At 61.6% G+C, this 22894-nt stretch overlaps 1 protein-coding gene across 1 annotated transcript in view; it reads left to right on the forward strand.

Moving 5' to 3' along the window:
- NOTCH1 (notch receptor 1) overlaps positions 1-22483 on the forward strand; it is a 46869-nt gene extending 24386 nt beyond the window's left edge. The window contains exons 8-34 of the mRNA XM_019639926.1: positions 168-353; positions 665-778; positions 1640-1753; positions 2054-2287; positions 2365-2475; positions 3156-3348; positions 4774-4919; positions 5192-5305; positions 7037-7156; positions 7493-7645; positions 8149-8377; positions 9028-9229; positions 9898-10051; positions 10187-10371; positions 10885-11017; positions 11292-11549; positions 11634-11746; positions 12453-13024; positions 13249-13677; positions 14249-14397; positions 15119-15335; positions 15497-15584; positions 15677-15842; positions 16405-16700; positions 17840-17987; positions 18073-18170; positions 19420-22483. Of these exons, the coding sequence (XP_019495471.1) occupies positions 168-353; positions 665-778; positions 1640-1753; positions 2054-2287; positions 2365-2475; positions 3156-3348; positions 4774-4919; positions 5192-5305; positions 7037-7156; positions 7493-7645; positions 8149-8377; positions 9028-9229; positions 9898-10051; positions 10187-10371; positions 10885-11017; positions 11292-11549; positions 11634-11746; positions 12453-13024; positions 13249-13677; positions 14249-14397; positions 15119-15335; positions 15497-15584; positions 15677-15842; positions 16405-16700; positions 17840-17987; positions 18073-18170; positions 19420-20841 (6344 nt within the window). The 3' untranslated portion in view covers positions 20842-22483. The remainder of the gene's footprint in view (positions 1-167; positions 354-664; positions 779-1639; positions 1754-2053; positions 2288-2364; positions 2476-3155; positions 3349-4773; positions 4920-5191; positions 5306-7036; positions 7157-7492; positions 7646-8148; positions 8378-9027; positions 9230-9897; positions 10052-10186; positions 10372-10884; positions 11018-11291; positions 11550-11633; positions 11747-12452; positions 13025-13248; positions 13678-14248; positions 14398-15118; positions 15336-15496; positions 15585-15676; positions 15843-16404; positions 16701-17839; positions 17988-18072; positions 18171-19419) is intronic.
- The last annotated feature ends 411 nt before the right edge of the window (positions 22484-22894 follow it).

Here is a 22894-nt window from a genome sequence, read left to right on the forward strand (position 1 = left end):
GTATGTGACTGGGGCGGGGAGCGGCGGGACAGCCGGGGTCAGGGGACCTGGTGGAGGTAGACTCTGCCTTCAGAGGGTTCCCGGTCTGGTGGGGAGGTGGGCAGGTGCCACCGTGTTCCAGAGGCCGGGGTGCCGGAAGCAGCCCCTCACCATGCTGCACCCCCCAGGTGCCAACCCCTGTGAGCACAAGGGCAAGTGTATCAACACGCTGGGCTCCTTCGAGTGCCAGTGTCTGCAGGGCTACAGCGGTCCTCGCTGTGAGATTGACGTCAACGAGTGCGTCTCAAACCCATGTCAGAACGACGCCACCTGCCTGGACCAGATCGGGGAGTTCCAGTGTATCTGCATGCCTGGTACGGAAACTGAGTCAGGCCAGACCACCCCTGGGAGTGCCCCCCAGCCTCCGTGCCCGCTAGGCCACAGCCTTCGCCAACATCTGGGGAAACCGAGGGAGGCCAGACCTGGAGGGCCTGGCAGAGCGCGGGGCCCGAGTGGGTGGGTGGGCTGCAGGAATGAGGGGTAGAGGGTGCTGGGCAGTGTCCTGTTGGTGGCTGGGGCTGGGCATCGCTTTCTGTGCCCAGAGCCAGCCCAGCGGGGCTGTGGTGAGGACTGCCAAGACCGCCCATGTCCTGAGCGCCCCCTCCGCCCCCCTCCCCGACCCCAGGCTATGAGGGCGTGCACTGTGAGGTGAACAAGGACGAATGTGCCAGCAGCCCCTGCCTCCAGAACGGACGCTGCCTGGACAAGATCAATGAGTTCCTGTGCGAGTGTCCCACAGGTGAGGCCCGGCCCCCTAGGGCTGTCCCGAGCTCCCCACACACTCCCCCGGCAGAGCTGGGCCAGGAGCCCTGATGCTGCGCTGTGGGTGGTCCCCGCTCAGGCCCAGGCTCCCTGTCCTCCTACCTGGGGGCTGGAATGCAGGGTGAGCCCTGCACCTCGGGAGTAGAAGGGGTGTTTTCAGGCTTTTCCCAACACACAAGGCCAGGCTGGGCAGGGGTACTAGCCTTTCGCCTTGTGGGGCGTGCTTGCCTGGGGGTTGGGGGAGCCCAGGGCCCAGAGACTGTCCTCCTGGTGGCTGGGGTTTCCCTGGAGGAAAGGGTGCCTTGGGGGCAGCAGTGAGCTGCCAGACCCCTGAGGGGTTTGGGCAGGGAGGAAGCATCAGTCAGGCTCTCGGAGGAGCCAGCCTACAGTGGACATGATGGCTGGGAGGGCTTGAGGCCACCCCGCAGTGGTCCCTGCCGCTGAGGGAGGGGGCTGTTTCAGGGAAGCGTTGCAGGTCAGAGCCTTGGGCCTCCTGAGACGTAAATCAGCCATCCCAGAGTAAATCAGCGATCCCAGACACGGAGCAGGGAACCCCATTCTCTACAGGACTGGGCTGTAGCCATAGCAACCGAAGTCAGTCTGGGGACAGGCCCTTCTGTGAAGGCACTGGGAGGGGTTTGACCTGAAGCTTGGTAGCTGAAAGAGTGGAAAGGAGAGAAATTTGTTGGGGGGGGAAGGGGGGGGTCCTCTGCTGAGCCCTGGCCGAGGCGCGCTCAAGAACCCATGTCGGGTGCTCCCTGGTCCGCTTCGTCCGGGGCTTGGCTTCAGGGCTGCGGTGCCCGCCTCGTCTGACAGCCACCCCTGTCCCGGGCTGCAGGCTTCACCGGGAACCTGTGCCAATACGACGTGGACGAGTGTGCAAGCACTCCCTGCAAGAATGGCGCCAAGTGCCTGGACGGGCCCAACACCTACAGCTGCATGTGCACAGAAGGTGAGCCCAGGAGAGGGAGGAAGGGGCAAGTGTCCAGGGCCCAGCGGTGCGGGCAGTCAGCAGCCGGGGCCAGCGAGGTGACAGATGAAGGTCCTTCAATCTGGGGCCTGTCGTCCAGGGGCCAAGAGCACAGCTCAGCTGTGACCCTAGCAGTGGGGGACGTCTCTCGATAAGAGACAAAACCCCAGTCCTTCCAGGTGGGAGCACAAGTGACCTGGGTCTGGTGGTGGAGTCCTGAGACAGGGGACGGCCTCGTGGCCAGGGAGCAGCTGCCCTGAGCCTCCGGCCCCCACCCTGCAGGCTACACAGGGCCCCACTGCGAGGTGGACATCGACGAGTGTGACCCTGACCCCTGCCACTACGGGTCCTGCAAGGACGGCATCGCCACCTTCACCTGCCTGTGCCAGCCGGGCTACACAGGCCACCATTGCGAGACCAACATCAACGAGTGCCACAGTCAGCCCTGCCGCCACGGGGGCACCTGCCAGGACCGTGACAACGCCTACCTCTGTCTCTGCCTCAAGGGGACCACAGGTGCCTGGCCTGGCTCAGTGGGGCTTGGGGGGTTGGGGTGCTCAGGAGCTGACCACCACGTGCCCCCTACTCTCCAGGACCCAACTGTGAAATCAACCTGGACGACTGTGCCAGCAACCCCTGCGACTCGGGCACCTGTCTGGACAAGATTGACGGCTACGAGTGTGCATGTGAGCCGGGCTACACAGGTGAGCGGCCCCAGAGGTCAGAGACTGACTGGGCCCTGTCCCCCGAGGCCTCCTCACAGCCTAACCACAGGGGCTGAGGCTGTGCTCAGAGGTCAAGGTCAGTGATGGCCCCAGAATTCTGGGTGGGCCAGGTCTGGGTGAGCCCAAGGGTGGGGTGGTGCAGACCACAGCCCAGGGCTGTCTGGCTGCTGGCCTTGGCTGACTGCAGCAGAGACCATGGCAGGATGGGCTCCAGCCAGCACAGCATTCTCCAGCCTCTGGCCCCAGCTCTGAGCCGGCCCAGCAGGACGAGAGGGGAGCCAGGCTCAGGGTGCACGCTGAGCCCTTGAGCAAGTCCTGGCCTCTCTGAGCCTCAGGTCCTGTCAGTCAGGGGACAGTGCAGGCTCTGCCCCTGGGGCCGTTGGTATGTGCCTTGTGTGAGTGCCCAGCACAGCACAGAGCACTGGGCCAGGCTGGCGGCTGCTGCGCATATGCATGTGACATGTGCCAAGTGCCTTCTTGCCTGGTTTACGCCCCAGAAGGACCTGGGTTGAGCAGTCGGTTATCACCCTGGTTTAACGGGCAGACTGAGGCTCAGAGGGGCCAGAACCTGCTCACCGAGACCCCTCCTCATCCTTTACTGATGGGGTCCTGGGTGTGGGAGCTGAACCCTCTACCTCCCCTTCCCCGCTTGCCCACAGGAAGCATGTGCAATATCAACATTGATGAGTGTGCCGGCAACCCCTGCCACAATGGGGGCACCTGCCAGGATGGCATCAACAGCTTCGCCTGCCGCTGCCCTGAGGGCTACCATGGCCCCACGTGCCTGTCTGAGGTCAACGAGTGCGACAGCAACCCCTGCATCCACGGGGCCTGCCGGGACAGCCTCAATGGGTACGAGGCCAGGGCAGAGGCCGGGGCATGGGGTGCGCCCACCTCCATTCCGAGGCCGCATTAGCCCTGTCCCCGGAAGGCGGCATGTGTGGTGGCCCATGGGGTGGCCGGCGGGGAGCAGGCTGGGCAGGTGCCTGCTCAAAGCTCCAGATAGGCCAGAAGTGGGCCCCGGGCCCGGTGAGTGGGTGGGCAGCCTCCCGCCAGGACAGGGCACCTGCTCAACCCTGGCCTGTGCCTTGGTCATGGGCACCGTGCTGGCTCAGAAGGCCCGAGTGATCCCAGAAACTGGTTGGTGTGCCAGCCACAGCCAGCGTGCTGATTCTTGTGAGGTAATGAGAAATGAATGTGTTGCTGGCCGAGTCCTGGCTCCTGAAGCCGCTTCACAGGTCTATAAAAGTGGGCGGAGCACTTTTTGTTATTCATAACAAGCCCCTTTCAACCACATCAGAGCTTATGCTAATGAGGTGGCTAAGGAACCTAAGGATGGGGGCTGGGTCCCAGGAACCTACCCTGTGATTAGAGGGTGGGACCTTTCAGTTCCTCAAGGAGCGGGAGGGGCTGGAGGTTGGGTTCAGCAGAGCCAGTGGTTGAACCAGTCAGGCCTGTGCAACCAGGCCTCTAGAACTGCTCCCTGAAGGGGTCAGAAGGCTTCCGGGTTGGGGACCACATCACGGTGCAGGGAGGGTGTCAACACTCCATCCCTTGTCCTCTGCATCTCTTCCATCTGGCTGTTCCTGAGTTTATGTTTTTATGATAAACCGCTCATCAAGGAAGTAAAACTCTTTCCCTGAGTTCTGTGAGCCGCTCTAGCAAATGACCAGACTCAAGGAGAGGGTGGCGGGAACCCGATTTATGGCTGGTCTAAAGTTCAGGGGACACCCTGCGACTGGTGATTGGTGTCTCATATGGGGCAGTCTTGTGGGACCGAGCCCTTAACCCGTGGGGTCTGCACTGGCCCCAAGCAGCATCAGAATCAAGGTAGGACACCCAGCTGGTGTCCCGACAGCTGGAGAATTTGGTGTCAGAAGTATTGGGGTACAGAGAAGACACGGAAGCTTACCTTTCATTTCTGACACCCATTATGTGCCCCACGCTGCTGTCTAGGGGCATTGACATGGGCAGGGTCCCCATGCCCTCGCTTTGCACAGAGAGGATAAGCACTGTCTTCACGACCACACAGCAGCGAGCGGTGAGAGCCTTCTGGTCACTGCCCTGCACTGGGCACTGACCCACATCTGGTGTAACCAAACCCTTGCCACTATCGGGCAGGGTGGGTGCTATTGCCCCACTTCAGAGGACGCAGGATCAGGGGACCAGTGCCTCCCTGTCATGACTGTAGGAGAGTGGCAGAGCCAGAAGTGCCCGCAGCCCAGGCCCACTCATCATCAGGGCCACCCCTGAGTTGTAGTGTGGTCACCTCTGCAGGTATAAGTGTGACTGTGACCCTGGGTGGAGTGGGGCCAACTGTGACGTGAACAACAATGAGTGTGAGTCGAACCCCTGCATCAATGGCGGTGCCTGCAAGGACATGACCAGTGGCTATGTGTGTACCTGCCGGGAAGGCTTCAGTGGTGAGTGGCTGGGGGCTCCTGGTGCACAGTGGTCCCGCTGGGGGGTGGGGGGTGGGTGGCAATGCAGAGGATCAGGACCAGCCAGCACGACCTGCGATGTCGCCCTCCTGTGAGGAGCCTGCTGTCCGTGGTGCAGCCTGGCTGGTGCTGGCTCCGGTCCCATCACTCAGCACAGGCTCTTCCTACCACCAGATGAGGAGGGGCCTGCAGTGGGGGACCCAGCCTCGGCACCCAGGTGACAGATACACTGACTGCTGTCCCTCTCTCTCCAGGCCCCAACTGCCAGACCAACATTAACGAGTGCGCGTCCAACCCGTGTCTGAACCAGGGCACGTGTATCGATGACGTGGCGGGTTACAAATGCAACTGCCTGCTGCCCTACACGGGTGAGAGTGGGCCTGTGAGTGGGGGGTGGGGCCTATCTGGTGGGTGGGACCTACAGGGTGTGGGGGCGGGGCCTGCAGGGTGGGCGGGGCCTACCTGGGTGAGGGTTGGCCCTAACCGGGTCCTGGACAGACAGAGGGATGCGGTGGCTGAGAGTACAGAGGTGGCCATGGGACACACAGTGGCTTTCCTAAGCTGGCTGAATTTGGGCCTCACCCTGCAGGTATCACTGCCAGATGAGCACAAAAAAATACAGGATGCCCAGGAGAAATTTTTAGTATAAGTATGTCCCAAATATTTCACCTGGCAAGCCTGCTCAGGAGGTGAGAAGATGGAACCCTTGGCAGCGGAGCCGAGAGCTGGGTCCACGCTGCCGGGGGCCCCTGGGTCCAGGCCCGAGAGGCTCCTTTGACGGCAGCCCGTCTTGGTGTAGACGAGCAAGGAACCTTCTTCTTGCTGAGTAGAGGCAGGAGACATTTCCTTGGGCGTCTCAGCCTCTGCTGTTGTCCCAGCCAAGGAGGTCACAGGAAATGTCCCTTCCCTCGAAGAGATACGCGTAGAGTTAAAAATGAAAAGTCCACAGCCACCGGGGCCACCAGGCTCTGCTGGGGGTGGGCTAAGGGTGCTGCCCCTGGGGGTCCTGAGAGGACCCTGTCCAGCTGGCCAGGCAGTGGCAGGGGCCATGCCGGTGGTTCCCGTGACATCGGGTGGCCCATGGCCAGAGCAGTGTTTTCTTTGACCAGAACTGGGGACCTGGATTTTCTCTCGTACATCAGTGAGGAAACCCCCCTGTGGCCGGCCAGGGCCTCCACGCCCGCACGCACCCGAGTCCCTCTTGGACACGCTGATACTGGAGGCTGGCGGGCCCGGCGGGTGGAGCGGGCCTGTGCTGACCGGCTTCCTTTCTACCCCGCTTCCTGCTTCCCTCCACACAATTGTCGGAAGCTCTGGCGAATTTCCTGCCTGCCCAGGTCACCGTGGAAACTGAAAGAAAGAAAGGCCCTGGAAAATCGCACCAGCAGGCCAGGGAGATAATGGGCGAGGAGGAAGATAACTCTTCCTTGCTTCCTCGGGAATCGTGCCCCGCGGGCTGTAAACAGGAAAACTCCTCTGGGCTTTCACAGAGAAAACGTCGCCCTGGTGTGCACATGGCCCTAGCCGGGCTCCCTGCCTTGTCCCAGTCGCCTGGTGCTCCCTGTTCAGTAGGATGTGCTCGGAGCTGAGGCTGGCATCTTCCCCAGCAGAGTGGAGGGCTCATCCCCTGCTAGCACAGCCTTCGTTCAGTGGCCTCTCATGATGGGCATTTCCTGCCTGTGACACAAGCCCCCGGGATTAGCTCCCAGACCTCTGCTCTGTGCAGGGAGGGCCCTTTGCCACCATGAGGCGTGGAGGGGTGAGGCTGGGAGCAGGCCCGAGGCCCCTGTGATGTTGTAGAGGGGCCGCCAGTCCTTGCTGCCTGGCACTCCTGGCGGGGTAAGGCCACGCTGTTGTGTCCTGCAGCCTGTGGGGGAGCCGGGCGTTTGTCTGCTTTGTCTCCAGCGCTTAGTTCAGCTCCTGATGCTGCAGCCAGCTCACACGGGGTCCCAGTGCCGTGCCATTTCCCCCTCCTTGGGGCCAGCCCAGTGTGCTCTGACGGTGGAACGACCAACAGACGGTGGTCACGGTGGCCTCTGTCAAAGCCACCCCCTGGCCCGCGGCTCCCTGTGTCTCACCGCCTGTCCTTCTTCCCTCAGGAGCCACATGTGAGGTGGTGCTGGCCCCGTGTGCCCCCGGCCCCTGCAGAAATGGCGGCGAATGCAAGGCGTCTGAGGACTACGAGAGCTTTTCCTGCGTCTGCCCCACCGGCTGGCAGGGTGAGGCCGGCCTGCTCTCTACAGCCCTGGCTCAGGCTGACTTCCAGGAGGGGCTGGGCCAGGGAGGGAAGTCCGGGGGCTCAGGTGGCTCCAGGGTATGAGAAGTGAGCTCTCCGTCTTTGGAGGTGTGTGGGCTGCAGAGCCTCCTGCAGGGATGGCTCTAGAATTGGCCTTGCTCTTTCTGCCCCGAATTTGTATAACCTGCTTGGGCCGAAACTCGGGGACGGCAAGTCGGATGCCCTTCCTTTCTTCCTGGGGCTGAGGAGGCCCTACCCCTGGGTGTACAGGGGAGAGGCCTGGAGGGACTGAGCTGACGGCTCCCTGCTCCCCACCCAGGGCAGACCTGTGAGATCGACATCAACGAGTGTGTGAAGAGCCCGTGCCGCAACGGTGCCTCCTGCCAGAACACCAACGGCAGTTACCGCTGCCACTGCCAAGCAGGTTACACGGGGCGCAACTGCGAGACGGACATCGACGACTGCCGGCCGAGTGAGTGGCCTGGCCAGCCGTGCCCACCCGAGGTGCTCTCAGACCTGTCTCCCCAGTGGGCACAGCGCAGGGAGCTTGTTGGGGTCAGATGGGGGAAGGGTGTGGCGGTGCCTAGGTGTAGGGGTGGTGCCGGCAGTGCCAGCCATCATGCCCAGAGGCCAAGCCCGGCTCAGTCCAGCTGGGCATGGCCAGGATGGAGCCCAGGGTAGGTGCTGGAGGAAGTGCTGGGGAGGGGGCACTGCTCATGGCGCATCACTGCAGGCCTTGCGTGGACCGAGCAAGGTGCTTCCGGGTGGGTCCAGAAGGCTCTGGAGCCAGACTGCCCAGCTTTAAGCCCATCCCCGCATCTCCCAGCCGGATTCCAGTAGCCACTCCCCCAGCACGGCCCCAGTCCAGCGTGGTTCTTCCTAGTCCTTGTCACGGGCCTTGTCACAACCCACGAGGAGCGCGCTTTGTCCCCACTCCTGCCCGCGCCTCAGGCCTGCCCTCCTCTCTGCTCCCAGACCCATGTCACAATGGTGGCTCCTGCACAGACGGCATCAACATGGCCTACTGCGACTGCCTAGCTGGCTTCCAGGGCGCCTTCTGCGAGGAGGACATCAACGAATGTGCCAGCAGCCCCTGTCGCAATGGCGCCAACTGCACCGACTGTGTGGCCAGCTATACGTGCACCTGCCCCACAGGCTTTAGCGGGATCCACTGTGAGAACAACACACCTGACTGCACGGAGAGGTGGGTGGGGCCGTGGCCCATGGGGGCGGGGATGCTGTGCATCAGGTGCAGGCCTAGGTCTGCGGCAGGGAGGGGACCGGGCCACAGGAGCCATGCACAGTGTGTGGCAACCTGTGTACCCAGCAGCTGTCTACCCAGTCGCTCTCAGTGCTAGTTGATTTGAGTCAGACGTTGATCATTGATTGCAGTGTTCTTCCTAGAAGGGCCCTGGTAGTTTATCCCGAAGAACTGGTATGCCTCCTTCTTCCAGACAGGAGAACTTCGTAACCCATCTTGTTTCCTTTTTTTTGCCTTGGCTGCCAGGAAGCTCAGCATTAAATGTCATTCTCATCCTGTTTCTGACATGGTAGTCTCCCACGTTGTCTATTCCCGTATTTTAACCTGTGTGTGTGACAAAGCTTCTCTCAGGATGAGTTATGAGGAAGGCAAAGGAAGAGGGTGTGACATGGCTTGAGAGTTTGAGTTCCCTGGCCATGTGTTGGGAGCCTCCTGGAGCTCCTGTTGGGCTCCCTGAGGTCAGGCAGGCTGCTTCTGGCCTTTTCTGGCCATCAGGCCCCTTTGGACACGGTCTGAGCCAAGGGGAGGTGCCAGCTCAGCCAGGGTCCTGTGCCCCCAGTCACCCTCCTCCCCTGCTACCTGCCCGCCTCCAGCTCCTGCTTCAATGGTGGCACCTGCGTGGATGGCATCAACTCCTTCACTTGCCTGTGCCCGCCTGGCTTCACGGGCAGCTACTGCCAGCACGACGTCAATGAGTGTGACTCGCGTCCCTGCCTGCACGGTGGCACCTGTCAAGATAGCTATGGCACCTACAAGTGCACCTGCCCACAGGGCTATACCGGCCTCAACTGCCAGGTGAGTGAGTAGGCTGCAAGGTGCCCGGCAGGAGGTGGCCGAGTTTGGGCATCAGCCTGTGACACATCACAGCAGCCACCCTGCCGGGCCCACTCAGTCAGCCCAAAGTAGAGAAGAGCCCAGCTCGGGGAGGCGGGGGGTGGCCTCGGTCACGTGCTCCTGGGGGCCTGGATTGCCAGCTTGGTCCCAGCCCTGGGCTGTGCTGCCACCTGAGGAGCTGGAGGTGGTGGATGGGGCGGCCATCCAGGGCGGGTAGCAGAGGTTTATGGAGTGAGAGCAAGGACTGGGTGATTTGGGGAAAGACTTAAAAAGCAGTGTTTTTACATAAATATGTAAAAGCATTAGAGATGGGTGTTCATTGAATGTTCTCGCATGATGCATTAGTCTCAAAAAACTTCCAACCAAGTTGTTTATTTACTGCTAAAGAAAAGTCTTCCTTCAAGGAAAGGCAGCTGGTGGTCTGGGTTTGCTGAGGGCGCAGAGAGCGAGCGAGAGAGACCCCCCAGCGGGGGCCCATGGCCTCAGTGTCCGCTTGTGGAGGATGGCGTGACAAATCCCCCCTTGGGCGTGAGGGTCTGTGGTGGGCATGTGGACGGCACGGCTGGGCGGGATGCAGCCCGATGGGACCGGGTGGGGACCGTGAGAGAGCTGGTCTCTACTGTCCCCAGAACCTTGTACGCTGGTGCGACTCCTCACCCTGCAAGAACGGCGGCAAGTGCTGGCAGACCAACGCCCTGTATCGCTGTGAGTGCCACAGCGGCTGGACTGGCCTCTACTGTGACGTGCCCAGCGTTTCCTGTGAAGTGGCCGCATGGCGGCAAGGTAACTGGCTGCGTCCCGCCCTGGCCCAGTCTTCCCTGGCACCCAAAGGGCATGCGTCATGTGAGGTCCGAGGCTGCCCCCGCCTCCCGGAGGAGAGCGCAGGCCTCACGCTCCCTGCTGCCACGTGCCCTGCAGGCATCGAAGTGACCAACCTATGCCGGAACGGAGGGCTCTGCATGGATGCAGGCAACACGCACCACTGCCGCTGCCAGGCGGGCTACACGGGCAGCTACTGTGAGGACCAGGTGGACGAGTGCTCACCTAGCCCCTGCCAGAACGGGGCCACCTGCACCGACTACCCTGGCGGCTACTCCTGTGAGGTGGGGACCCGTCCTGGGTAAGGGTGTCTGGTGTGAATGTCATCAGGAGCCAGGCCCTGGGCTGGGAGTCGGAGCAGTAGGGAAGATGAATCCCAACAGATGTGGACACCTTTCAGTTCCATTAAGGGAGGACCAGGGGAATCGGGGGAGACTGCCTGCAAGAGTGGCCTTATGCGGGGGGGGCGAGAAGTGGAAGATACTCTGAGAAGTGGGGCAAGGTTCCCTTCCCCCAGGGTTGTCCCTTTAGGCTCACCTGACACACCGCCCTGAGGTCCCCACCACTATCTCATAGGGTAAGTCTCACCCCTGCCCTGGGCAGTGACTCAGCCTAGCGGAGCCCTCCCCAGGGTCAGCTGGACAGGAGTCTCACTCCTGGTTGGCAGGTGTGAGGAACCCAAGGCTTCACTAGGCAAGAGGGCAGCCTATGTGGCCCCGTCAGCCTGCACAGGGCTGGGGGGGCCGCACGCTGCTACCCACCGAGCCACAGCCCCCACCATCTGTCTCCCTGCACAGTGTGTGGCCGGCTACCATGGGGTGAATTGCTCTGAGGAGATCAATGAGTGCCTGTCCCACCCGTGCCAGAACGGGGGTACCTGCATCGACCTCACCAACACATACAAGTGTTCCTGTCCCCGGGGCACACAGGGTAAGGGGTGCCACACCCAGGGCTGGGGTCCAGGGGAAAGTGGTCAGTCAGGCAGCACCTGGTAATCAGCCAGAGATGTCCTGGACTCAGCCAGGATGCAGGGCTAACAGGGATGGAGTACGGCCAGGCAACTGGCAGCTGCCTGGTGCCAACCTCCTGCTTTCCATGAGCATCTGTGGTCCCAGTCCTCACCGCTTGTCGGGTGGCGCCCTCTGGAGGGAGCAGGGGCAGCATGGGGCCCGCACAGGTCCCTGATGGCCCGTGGCCCCTGCAGGTGTGCACTGTGAGGTCAATGTGGATGACTGCAGCCCCCCCATCGACCCCGTCTCCCGGGGCCCCAAGTGCTTCAACAATGGCACATGCGTGGACCAGGTGGGCGGCTACAGCTGCACCTGCCTGCCCGGCTTTGTGGGCGAGCGCTGCGAGGGCGACGTCAACGAGTGCCTGTCCAACCCCTGCGATGCCCGCGGCACCCAGAACTGCGTGCAGCGTGTCAACGACTTCCACTGCGAGTGTCGGGCCGGCCACACCGGTGGGTGCAGCGGGCTGGGGTGGCTGGGCCGGTGGGGGGCTGGGGCTGGGCCAGCAAGCCCTTCATACCCGCTTTTGTACCCAGGGCGCCGCTGTGAGTCTGTCATCAACGGCTGCAAAGGAAAGCCATGCAAGAACGGGGGCACGTGTGCAGTGGCCTCCAACACCGCCCGCGGGTTCATCTGCAAATGCCCAGCGGTAGGTATAGCGCCCGGGTGGGGGTGGGAGGGGCCGCCTCGCCCCCAAGTCCTGTGCGGCCCGCGAGGGTTCCCTGGGCTGAAGGCGGCTGCGGAAGGCCACCTTCCCTTGGGCCTGGCCTTGCACACATGCCTGCTGGAGGGCTCTGCCGTCCGCCTTTTCCTGGAGGTCATGTCTGTGGTGTCGGTAAACTATATTTGTAGAGCAGTTTTAGGTTTACAGAGAAACTGTGCAGAAAGTAGAGTGTTCTCCTCCCCCACCCACCTCATTCCCGGTCCCCGTTGTTCGCATCTGCGATACATGGTTACTATTGACCGGTTACTATTGACCAGCCAACGTCGATCCGTTGCTAAGTCAAGTCCAGTGTTCCTCAGGGTCGCTCCTGGGGCTGGGGGTTGTTTGGGTTCTGACAGCACATAGTGTGACACATCCTCTGTTACAGTGTCGTGTGGAGCTCTCAGCGCCCAGCAAATGCCCTGTGCTCTGCCTGTGTGTCCTCCCGCCTCCCTGCCATCCCACGGCAGCCCCAGAGCTTTTTATGTTGACAGACTCTCTCTTTAAAGGGTCCTGTTGCTAGGGAAAGGCTGCCGGCCCCTCTCCCGGGTTGGGGGACACAGTGGTACCTGAGAGCCTGGGTGGGGCCCTGTGGTGTCTGGGGAGCCACCCGCCCTGACACCCCTCCCCTCGGGCCACCCTCTCCTGGCAGGGCTTCGAGGGCGCCACGTGTGAGAACGACGCGCGCACCTGCGGCAGCCTGCGGTGCCTCAACGGCGGCACCTGCATCTCGGGCCCGCGCAGCCCCACCTGCCTGTGCCTGGGCCCCTTCACCGGCCCCGAGTGCCAGTTCCCGGCCAGCAGCCCCTGCGTGGGCGGCAACCCCTGCTACAACCAGGGCACGTGCGAGCCCACTTCCGAGAGCCCTTTTTACCGCTGTCTATGTCCTGCCAAGTTCAACGGGCTCCTGTGCCACATCCTGGACTATAGCTTCAGGGGCGGCGTGGGCCTGGACATCACCCCACCGCAGATCGAGGAGGCCTGCGAGCTCCCCGAGTGCCGTGAGGAGGCCGGAAACAAGGTCTGCAGCCTGCAGTGTAACAACCACGCGTGTGGCTGGGACGGCGGCGACTGCTCCCTCAACTTCAACGACCCTTGGCAGAACTGCACACAGTCGCTGGAGTGCTGGAAGTATTTCAGCAACGACCACTGCGACAGCCAGTGCAACTCGGCCGGCTGCCTCTTTGACGGCTTCGACTGCCAGCGCGCCGACGGCCAGTGCAAGTAAGGCCGGCGGGGACGGCCACGGCTCAGCACGGGCCCGGGGCTCATGGTGCAGGGAGAGCGGACAGAGAACGGCCCCTGATCTCAAATGCAGGGCAGCAGGCCAGATGGTGGCCGGGGGTTCCCCCCGTGCGTGGGACGGGCGTGTTTCCCTGGGTGTAGCCCGGGCAGGGCAGCAGGGGGGCCGGCTGTGGAGGGAGCCTGAGTGTGACCTCTGCCTGCAGCCCCCTGTATGACCAGTACTGCAAGGACCACTTCAGCGACGGGCACTGCGACCAGGGCTGCAACAGCGCAGAGTGTGAGTGGGACGGGTTAGACTGTGCAGATCACGTGCCCGAGCGGCTGGCCACTGGCACGCTGGTGGTGGTGGTGCTGATGCCACCGGACCAGCTGCGCAACGGCTCCCTGCATTTCCTGCGGGAGCTCAGCCGCCTGCTGCACACCAACGTGGTCTTCAAGCGTGACGCGAACGGCCGGCAGATGATTTTCCCCTACTACGGCCATGAGGAGGAGCTGCACAAGCACCCCATCAAACGCTCTGTGGAAGGCTGGGCTGCGCCCAGCGCCCTGCTCGGCCAGGTGAAGGCTGCATTACTCCCAGATGGCAGCAGTGGGCGCTGGCGCAGGGAGCTGGACCCAATGGAGATCCGCGGGTGAGTGAGTCCCGGCGCACGGCCAGGCCGTGTCTGACCCCTGGGGCTGTCCCCAGAGAAAGTGCTCTCCCCACTTTATGGTAAAACGGCCAAGGTCCTACTGGACCGGGACTTCCAGGGCCCCACCACAGGCGAGGGCCAGAGGCAGCATTCCCACCCACCCAGGGCTCTTGACCCCAAGGCCCATGTCCTGGGGCCTGAGGTCAGCTCCCAGGAGAGGATCGGGCCTTTGAGGCCTCTGTCCTGCTGACATGAGCCACGGGGGTGCTTGTGGCACCCGAGGGAACCATAGAGGATGGTAGGGAGGGGTGGGGGAGCACTTTGCAGGGTGTCTGATGAGGACCTACTGTGTGCCTGTCTCACGCTGGTGCTTGACTTGGGCTGTCAGGGGCACCGTCCACCTCCAGGGTTATTCCTGTCCTGCTGCCCCCCCTAGAGTTCTTAGAGCACCTGTCTCCTCACCTATCGGGATGATGCCACCAGGGCCGCAGCTGGTCCCCAGAGGCAGCCCATTGGGCGGGAGCGGGGAGGAAGCCTTTGGCCCAGCCGCTGACCTGGGCACATTCTCCAGGTCCATTGTCTATCTGGAGATTGACAACCGGCAGTGCGTCCAGTCGTCCTCCCAGTGCTTCCAGAGTGCCACGGACGTGGCTGCGTTCCTGGGGGCGCTCGCCTTGCGGGGCAACCTGAACATCCCCTACAAGATCGAGGCTGTGCAGAGTGAGTGGCAGCCCTCGCTGGCCCGGCACCCTCGGGAACCGTGGGCTTGCGTTTTAGGGAGCGTCTGCCTGGGAGGGGTTAAGTCCCGATCCCCTCCCCAGACGCGCTTGCTCTTTGTGTCACTTACCACCCACGGGTGGGTGCCGTGCCATCCAGAGGTCGGGGAGTGCTTTTCCAGAATTTTCTGCCAGGCACACACTCTCCCTACTTATAGTGACAACCGCCCGTGAGGCTGGCCCCGGGGACAGGCACATCCGCCAGAAAGTGGTAGCCTTTTTCTCTCCCTACCTGTTCCCCCCGATTTTTCTTTGTTGGGTATTATTTCAAAATCATTACAGCTTTTTAAAAAGGAGAGAGAGGGGTGGGGGAGAGAGAAGAATTGATCGGTGTCATGTGAAGTGTTGAAGTTTGTATCTCGAAAATCCCCGTAAATCCTTTGTCTTAACAGCTCAGTGCGGGCGCAGCGGTTTCACGTTGGCTAATCCTCCTCCCTTAAAGGGGAGAAAAGTAAAAGCCGCCTCCAGATACTGGGCTGGTGCAGGAGAGAACTTAGCGATAGTTTGCAATTCTGATTAATCGCATAGAAATGACCTTGTTTTGGGGGGCGGGATGGAGGAGAGCGGGTGAGGAGGCGCCCTGCCGCGGAGCCAGTCCGCCACCCCCCAGCCGCGGAGGTGCCGCCTGATGCCCGGGCGCCCACCGGCGGCTCCTGTGCCCGCAGGTGAGACGGTGGAGCCGCCACCGCCCCCGCCGCTGCACTTCATGTACGTGGCCGTGGTCGCCTTCGTCCTTCTCGTCTTCGTGGGCTGCGGGGTGCTGCTGTCTCGAAAGCGTCGGCGGCAGCATGGCCAGCTCTGGTTCCCTGAGGGCTTCAAGGTGTCGGAGGCCAGCAAGAAGAAGCGGCGGGAGCCCCTCGGAGAGGACTCCGTGGGCCTCAAGTTAGTGGATGCTGCCGTGGCTTCTGGGGGGCTTGGGGGTGGCAGAGCCCTGCAGACACACGGCCCCACCTCACCCGCCAAGCACGGTTGAAGCCCTGGCCTTGGGGTAGTTCCTGGGGAGCCCCACCCTGCTTAGTCTTGCCCCCCACCCCCACCCCCAGGCCCCTGAAGAATGCCTCAGACGGTGCCCTCATGGATGACAACCAGAACGAGTGGGGTGACGAGGACCTAGAGAGCAAGAAGTTCCGGGTGAGTTGGGCGGCCCCCGGGCGGCTCCTGTGTCCCCGTCCCCCCGCTTCCTGCCTGCCGTGACGGGGCTCTCTGCTTGGCCCCTTCCTTAGTTTGAGGAGCCAGTGGTTCTCCCCGACCTGGATGCCCAGACAGACCACCGGCAGTGGACCCAGCAGCACTTGGATGCTGCCGACCTGCGCGTGTCCGCCATGGCCCCCACACCGCCCCAGGGTGAGGCTGACGCCGACTGCATGGACGTCAACGTCCGCGGGCCGGGTAGGTGGACGGCCAGCCACCCGCGCTGGCCCCTGGGGCTCTCCCTGGTCAGGGCCATTCACCTGGCAGCCTGTGCTCACCTGACCCTAGATCCCACCTGCCTCCCTCCCCTAAGCCCCTGGGGTCAGTACTTTGGAAGCTGAGCATGGTGGGGAGGGCAGGGTGCTCTCAGTCCTCAGAGTCACCCTGTCACCTGGCTTCCTCCTAAGTGACGATTGAGCCCACTCGGCCCTGAAAATTGATTTCTCCTGAAATCTTTTGAGACATCGAAGGGTTGATTTCCTAACTGCATTTTCACATAGCCTTTTTTCTGTGGTCATGAGCAGAGCCACAGGGGGGCTTCTTTGCCCAAGAGTCAGCTGGCACCTGGACTTGGCTCTATCCCTTGGGAAGCTGGGATTGATTTTGGTAGCCCCAGGTGGCACGAGTGTGTGCAGGCCGCCACGGGCTGGGTCACAAGTGCAGACTGCTGCCCGGCAGCTCGAGGCTGTCGTCCCTGCTCAGAGCCGCTGCCGGGGCCAGGTTTCCTGACTGCCCACCCCTGTTCCTGCCCTCACTGCAGATGGCTTCACGCCCCTCATGATCGCCTCCTGCAGTGGAGGGGGCCTGGAGACGGGCAACAGCGATGAGGAGGAGGACGCGCCTGCCGTCATCTCAGACTTCATCTACCAGGGTGCCAGTCTGCACAACCAGACGGACCGCACGGGTGAGACCGCCCTGCACCTGGCTGCCCGCTACTCACGCTCTGACGCGGCCAAGCGCCTGTTGGAGGCCAGCGCCGACGCCAACATCCAGGACAACATGGGACGCACGCCGCTACACGCGGCCGTGTCTGCCGACGCACAGGGTGTTTTCCAGGTGGGCAACTGCTGCTACACGCACACCCTCTGCCAGCCCCCCCGCTGGCCTTCTCTTCTGGTCTGGCCGGCAACTCGGTTCATGTGGACCCTGGAGCCCTGATCCTAAGCATAGCCTAAGCAGGGGCAGCTGGTTTCTTTATCCCAAGCCTTTGCTCTGGGCGAGGTGCTCAGCTGGGGAGGCCACCAAACCACACGTCTCCTCCTCAAAGGGAGGCCAGGCTGAAGGCGGTCCAGCAGGAGGCCAAAGAGACCTGCTGGGGGCAGGGCCTTCCCACCCGGACTGGAGTCACGCCTCCCGCCTCCCGCCTCCCTCCCAGCTGCAGCCAGAGGCATAGCCTGTGGCAGTGCGAAGAAGGGTTTAGAGACTGCGGCTTGCTGCCTGCAAACCTGGGCCTTGACCTTGCTGGGAAGCCCAGGACAAGGGTGAATTTAGGGATTTGGATGCTTGGGTCTCTGGGGAATGTCCCTGACGGAGGCTCCTTTTGCAAGTCCCCCACCGGTCCCCCTGCTCCAAGTCCCCCAGCTCTGAGCAGCCCTGCTCTGCATAGATGGTCAGGTGAGTGGCAGGGGGATTCAATATAGAGCCTTTGATTTCATGATTTTTAGCACATTGTCTTTCTACAGAAATCAGAAATTGAGGTTAGCTGAGAGAGGACCATGGCAACGAGTCCCCAGAGGCAGGCCCTGGCCGTGGCAGCCTTTCTAGCACATAGAGACATAAACTCCTACAGGCTCTTTGCGGGGACAAGGCCAGTTCTGCACACTGCTTGGCGCCCAACTTTTTTCACCTTCCAGCAAACAGTGATATCCTTTGGGCCAATGACCCAGGCGGGCAGCATCTGACTGGCTGCCCATGCTGTCCCCTGTGGCTAGACAGGGATCTGACCCCTCTGTGTCCTGGGGTGGTGGCGGCAGCCAGGCCTGTGGTGAGGATTAGATGAGACCACATGTGGTCACCCAGGGGCTGGTCTGTCGGGCAGCGTGGCCTGCACTCTGGCTCCGGCCCCTCCCGTAGCAGCCGGTGGGGTCCTGCCCTCTCACTCTGTAGCCACTCAGACCCCAGCGGGGGCTTCATCCATGCAGGGGGCCTGTTCTGGGCCAGGGCTGACCGAGCCTGTCACCCCTTCTGTCACCTAGATCCTGATCCGGAACCGAGCCACAGACCTGGACGCCCGCATGCACGATGGCACGACGCCCCTGATCTTGGCCGCCCGCCTGGCCGTGGAGGGCATGCTGGAAGACCTCATCAACTCGCACGCCGACGTCAATGCCGTGGACGACTTGGGTAAGCCAGGCTGTGGCCCAGCCCGCAGGGGACAGCCCGCTGCCCCCTGACCTGCCCCAACCCCCACTCCCCTTCTTGCCCTCAGGCAAGTCCGCCCTGCACTGGGCTGCCGCCGTGAATAACGTGGAGGCCGCCGTCGTGCTCCTGAAGAACGGTGCCAACAAGGACATGCAGAACAACAAGGTGGGCTGGGGACCCACGTGGGACTGGGGCGTGGCTGGCAGGGCCTGTCACCCAGCGCCAGTCCTTTCTGACCATGAGTCCCCCAACCAGTGACTGAGATCCCTGGGCCTCGGCTTCCTAACCTGTGAAGTCCGGGCGAGAACTGGGCATGGATGTAACCGCATAGGGGAGCATAGAGCTGCCGCTGCAGCAGAACATAGTCCAGTGAATGGTACGGTGGCAGCTGCCATGTGTGTCATCCTCTATGACCTGGACCTCACTGCCCATCCTTGGCTGTCACCAGGCAGGGAGACCCAGATGGTGCAGGTTGAGCCAGAACACTGGTGGGTGTTGGGGGCTTAGTGCGTTGCGTGGCCCCCACATGTATATGTGAGCGGCTGCCTTGCTACACGCGATCCCACACTTCCCACCCCTAGGCCCCCACTTCCATGGTCTCTCCTGAGGCTAAGGAAGCCCCAGTCTGACCCCTCATGTCCTGAGCCTGCACTGGGCTCCTCTGGGTACTTGGCATAGAAGCACAGGCCCCCCCGCCTCCTGCATTCCCGCTCATTGCCATCGAGTTTCAAGCTGAGGCCTCCCTCCTGGGTGAGGGGACACAGCAGGCACTAGGCACTAGGGCTCCTGAGTCCCCGGCAGGCCAAGGCTTGATCCCACCTCCCACTGGGGAGACTGAACCTCAGACACAGGGACCGGTCACAGGGCATCGGGCCATTACCAGGGCTTTGCGTGTGTCAGGCGGGCACCATCAGGCCTCACCCCCACACGGCAGCCTGGCAAAGACACATGGCATGTCCACTGTACAGACGAGAAGGCTGAGACCCAGGGAAGGACCTGAGATGTCAGGGTCACTGGGGGACCGTCTGGGTGGGGGACTCCCACCCCGGTGCCCACAGATACACTTCAGGGGTCCTCGAGTCTCCGAAATTGCTGCAGCATTTGTGTCTACAGTTTTGGAGGGAGGAGGAGAGGCCACAATTTGTTCGCTTTCCCGTGGGGGACCCCCACGGAGGGAAACCCTCCTGGTTTAGAACATAGGACCGTATCGACCACCTCTGGTTAAGTCTCGGAAGACTTGGCTTTTTTTTTTTTTTTTTTAAGAAGACTTGCTGGGGCAGGTAGCTGGCACACTCTGGGAGATCAAAGGGTCTACCCCTGATCCCAGCAGTGGGGTGGGGGAGTCAAACTGCTGGTCCCCCTGGCAGTGGGGCATTGGTGAAGGTGATGCATCTGCCCATGCCTGTGTCCCCAGGAGGAGACGCCTCTGTTCCTGGCCGCCCGGGAGGGCAGCTACGAGACCGCCAAGGTGCTGCTGGACCACCTGGCCAACCGGGACATCACCGACCACATGGATCGCCTGCCCCGCGACATCGCGCAGGAGCGAATGCACCACGACATCGTGCGGCTGCTGGACGAGTACAGCCTGGTGCACAGCCCCGCACTGCACGGCGCCAACCTGGGTGGCGCGCCTACCCTGTCACCCCCACTCTGCTCGCCCAACGGCTACCTGGGCAACCTCAAGCCCACCGTGCAGGGCAAGAAGGCCCGCAAGCCCAGCACCAAGGGCCTGGCCGGGGGCGGCAAGGAGACCAGGGACCTGAAAGCACGGAGGAAGAAGTCCCAGGATGGCAAGGGCTGCCTACTAGACAGCGCGAGCGTGCTGTCTCCTGTGGACTCCCTTGAGTCGCCCCACGGCTACCTGTCGGACGTGGCCTCGCCACCCCTCCTGCCCTCCCCCTTCCAGCAGTCTCCATCTATGCCCCTCAACCACCTGCCTGGCATGCCCGACACCCACCTGGGCATCAGCCACCTGAGTGTGGCGGCCAAGCCCGAGATGGCAGCGCTGGGCGGGGGTGGCCGGCTGGCCTTCGAGGCAGGGCCGCCACGCCTCTCCCACCTGCCTGTGGCCTCCAGCACCAGCACTGTCCTGGGTACCGGCGGTGGCAGCGGGGCCGTAAATTTCACCGTGGGTGGGACCACGGGCTTGAACGGCCAGTGCGAGTGGTTGTCGCGGCTGCAGAACGGCCTGGTGCCAAACCAGTACAACCCGCTGCGAGGGAGCGTGGCCCCAGGCACACTGAGCACACAGGCCCCGGCCCTCCAGCACGGCATGATGGGCCCGCTGCACGGCGGCCTCTCTGCCAGCGCCCTGTCCCACATGCTGAGCTACCAGGCCCTGCCCAACACACGGCTGGCCACCCAGCCTCACCTGGTGCAGACCCAGGTGCAGCAGCAGCCGCCAAGCATCCCGCCACACCTCAGCGTGAGCTCGGCCGCCAACGGCCACATGGGCCGGAGCTTCCTGGGCGGGGAGCCAAGCCAGGCAGACGTGCAGTCGCTGGGCCCCAGCGGCCTGGCCGTGCACACCATCCTGCCGCAGGACAGCCAGGTCCTGCCCACCTCACTGCCATCTTCTCTGGTCCCACCCATGACCACTGCCCAGTTCCTGACGCCGCCCTCGCAGCACAGCTATTCCTCTTCGCCTGTGGACAACACCCCCAGCCACCAGCTGCAGGTGCCCGAGCACCCCTTTCTCACCCCGTCCCCGGAGTCGCCTGACCAGTGGTCCAGCTCGTCCCCACATTCCAACATCTCCGATTGGTCCGAGGGCATCTCCAGCCCGCCCACCAGCATGCAGTCGCAGATCCCCCACATTCCGGAGGCGTTCAAGTAAACAGCTGCCCGCGCAGCAGCTTCCTTTCCCAGGCTCTGCTGGGGCGCTGGCCCGTGTGCCCCACGGATGCCGGGCCCACCAAAGGAGCTTTTTTTTTTAAAGACATGTTTTTATACAAAATAAGGACCTGGATTCAAAAAAAATTTTTTTTTAGTATTTATTTATGTACTTTTATTTTACATGGAAACACTGCCTTTTTATTTATATGTACTGTTTTCTATGGCACCAGCTAAAGACTTATCTTCCAGGAAAATAAACTAGTTCTGTCATAATTTTCCTACTTAGGGTCAAGATTGTTACGTATCTGGAAAAAATATAAACAAAGATTCATGATTTATAAATGCCATTTATTTATTGATTTCTTTTTTTTTCAAAATCCAAAAAGAACTGATGTCGGAGAAGGGAGGTTTGAGCCAGCACCATCCCAAAACCTCCTGGGTGCCTCGGGCAGCGCAAACCTCCACGCCCCCTCCCAGCATCTAGAGATGCAGCGGCCGAACCTTCACATCTTCGGGACATGGGTGGATTTGCATCTAACAACGAACGTAAAATGTAAAATGACGTGGTTTATGCGTTTGGGTGCTTGTTGGTGATTTTTTGGAAAGCGTGCTTTCAGCAGTGTATTCTTGGTGTCCTGAGAGTACATTCGTGGTACCAATCATGAATCTTTGTTTCAGGTTCAGTGTTACGTAGTTGTTCATTGGTCTTGCCAAGTCTTGTTCCTTTTGAAAGCTCTTCTGCCCCCGGTCCTTCTTGATGTTTAAGCAAGGAGCCAGGTGTGGCTGTGTGGTACCCACCTTGGCCCCACGTGGAGGAACCCTACCCTTTTGTGGGGAAAGACTGCCTGGGCTACCCCGCCTGAGGCGCAGCACCTTCCAAGCTCACGGAAGGTGGACTGGCGCCATCGGGGCCTGGGCTCAGCTCATGGGCCCCAACTGCGGATAGGCCCCGTTTTTATAGAAGAGACTTGCCAGAGCAATAACCTACACTGAAGTTTTGGAAAAACGTGGCTGTATCTGGCCTTGGTGTGCGGAGGCCGCTCTTCCGGGAGCCTGGTGGAGCTCAGCGGGGCGCAGCTGAGGCGGTGGGCTGGGGGCGACGGGAGCCTGCTCGAGGGACACCCCTCCTGGTTTAGGGGGGCCAAGCTCGGAGGTGGAGCAGATTCTTGCAATATCAAGTATAAGCCTGTGGCAAAATAAATGTCTGTAAATACGTTTTTAAAGGTGGATTTTGTTTAAAAAATCTGAATGAACAAGTCTGTCAGGGGTCATGCTGATGAGGGGTGTCAGAACGGGGCTCCGCTCACAGCCCAGGCCTTGCAACCTGCTGCTGCCGACACCAACACCGTAGCTCCTAGGAGCGGACCCAGGGAGGCCGCCTGCACGCTCGGGCAGGTGTCCACCTCCCGGGGCGGCTTCTCTGGCCTCGCTGGGGTCAATATTGTGCTGTCCCTCATGGGTATGACCAGACACATCCTAAGATGTTGATTCTTACTGTGTTTTATAAAATAGAGTGTAGTTTACAGGGAAAGGAACATTTTTTTTAAAGTTAACTACATATAAAACTGTAGATGATAAAAATGATGTATTTTTTTTTCATCTTTTTTTGTTAACTGATTTGCAATAAAAATGATGCTGATGGCCATCCAGATTTTGCAAAACTTGGCTGTGGTGTTGGCTCCCATTCTGGGAGGGTGGGAGGGAGGGGCTGGCTGTTCTGCTCTGAGGCAACCAGAGCCCCTCTGCCCCTTCTGACGGGAGGGCATGGAGAGACCACCCAGCCCTGGCCTGGGGGGCCCTGGGGCCACGCTGCCTTTTTAGTTTTACAACTGTCTCTGCATCTGCCGGGGGCCAGTACCCACCCCCGCCCCCCAGCAGGGCACTTACAGCCCATTGCCGGGGACTCATATCTGGGGTGACACCAGGGCTCTGGGCTGTCCCATCCTCCTGGCCACTTACCCAGCCTGGGGTGATGGGCAGGGAGCACATAAGGAGATCCCTCCAGACCCTATTGGGAGGGCAGAAGCATTTGAGCACAGCCTCCGAGGGGCTGA

The sequence above is a fragment of the Hipposideros armiger genome, unplaced genomic scaffold, assembly GCF_001890085.2.
Source record: "Hipposideros armiger isolate ML-2016 unplaced genomic scaffold, ASM189008v1 scaffold_3, whole genome shotgun sequence".
NCBI lineage: Eukaryota > Metazoa > Chordata > Mammalia > Chiroptera > Hipposideridae > Hipposideros > Hipposideros armiger.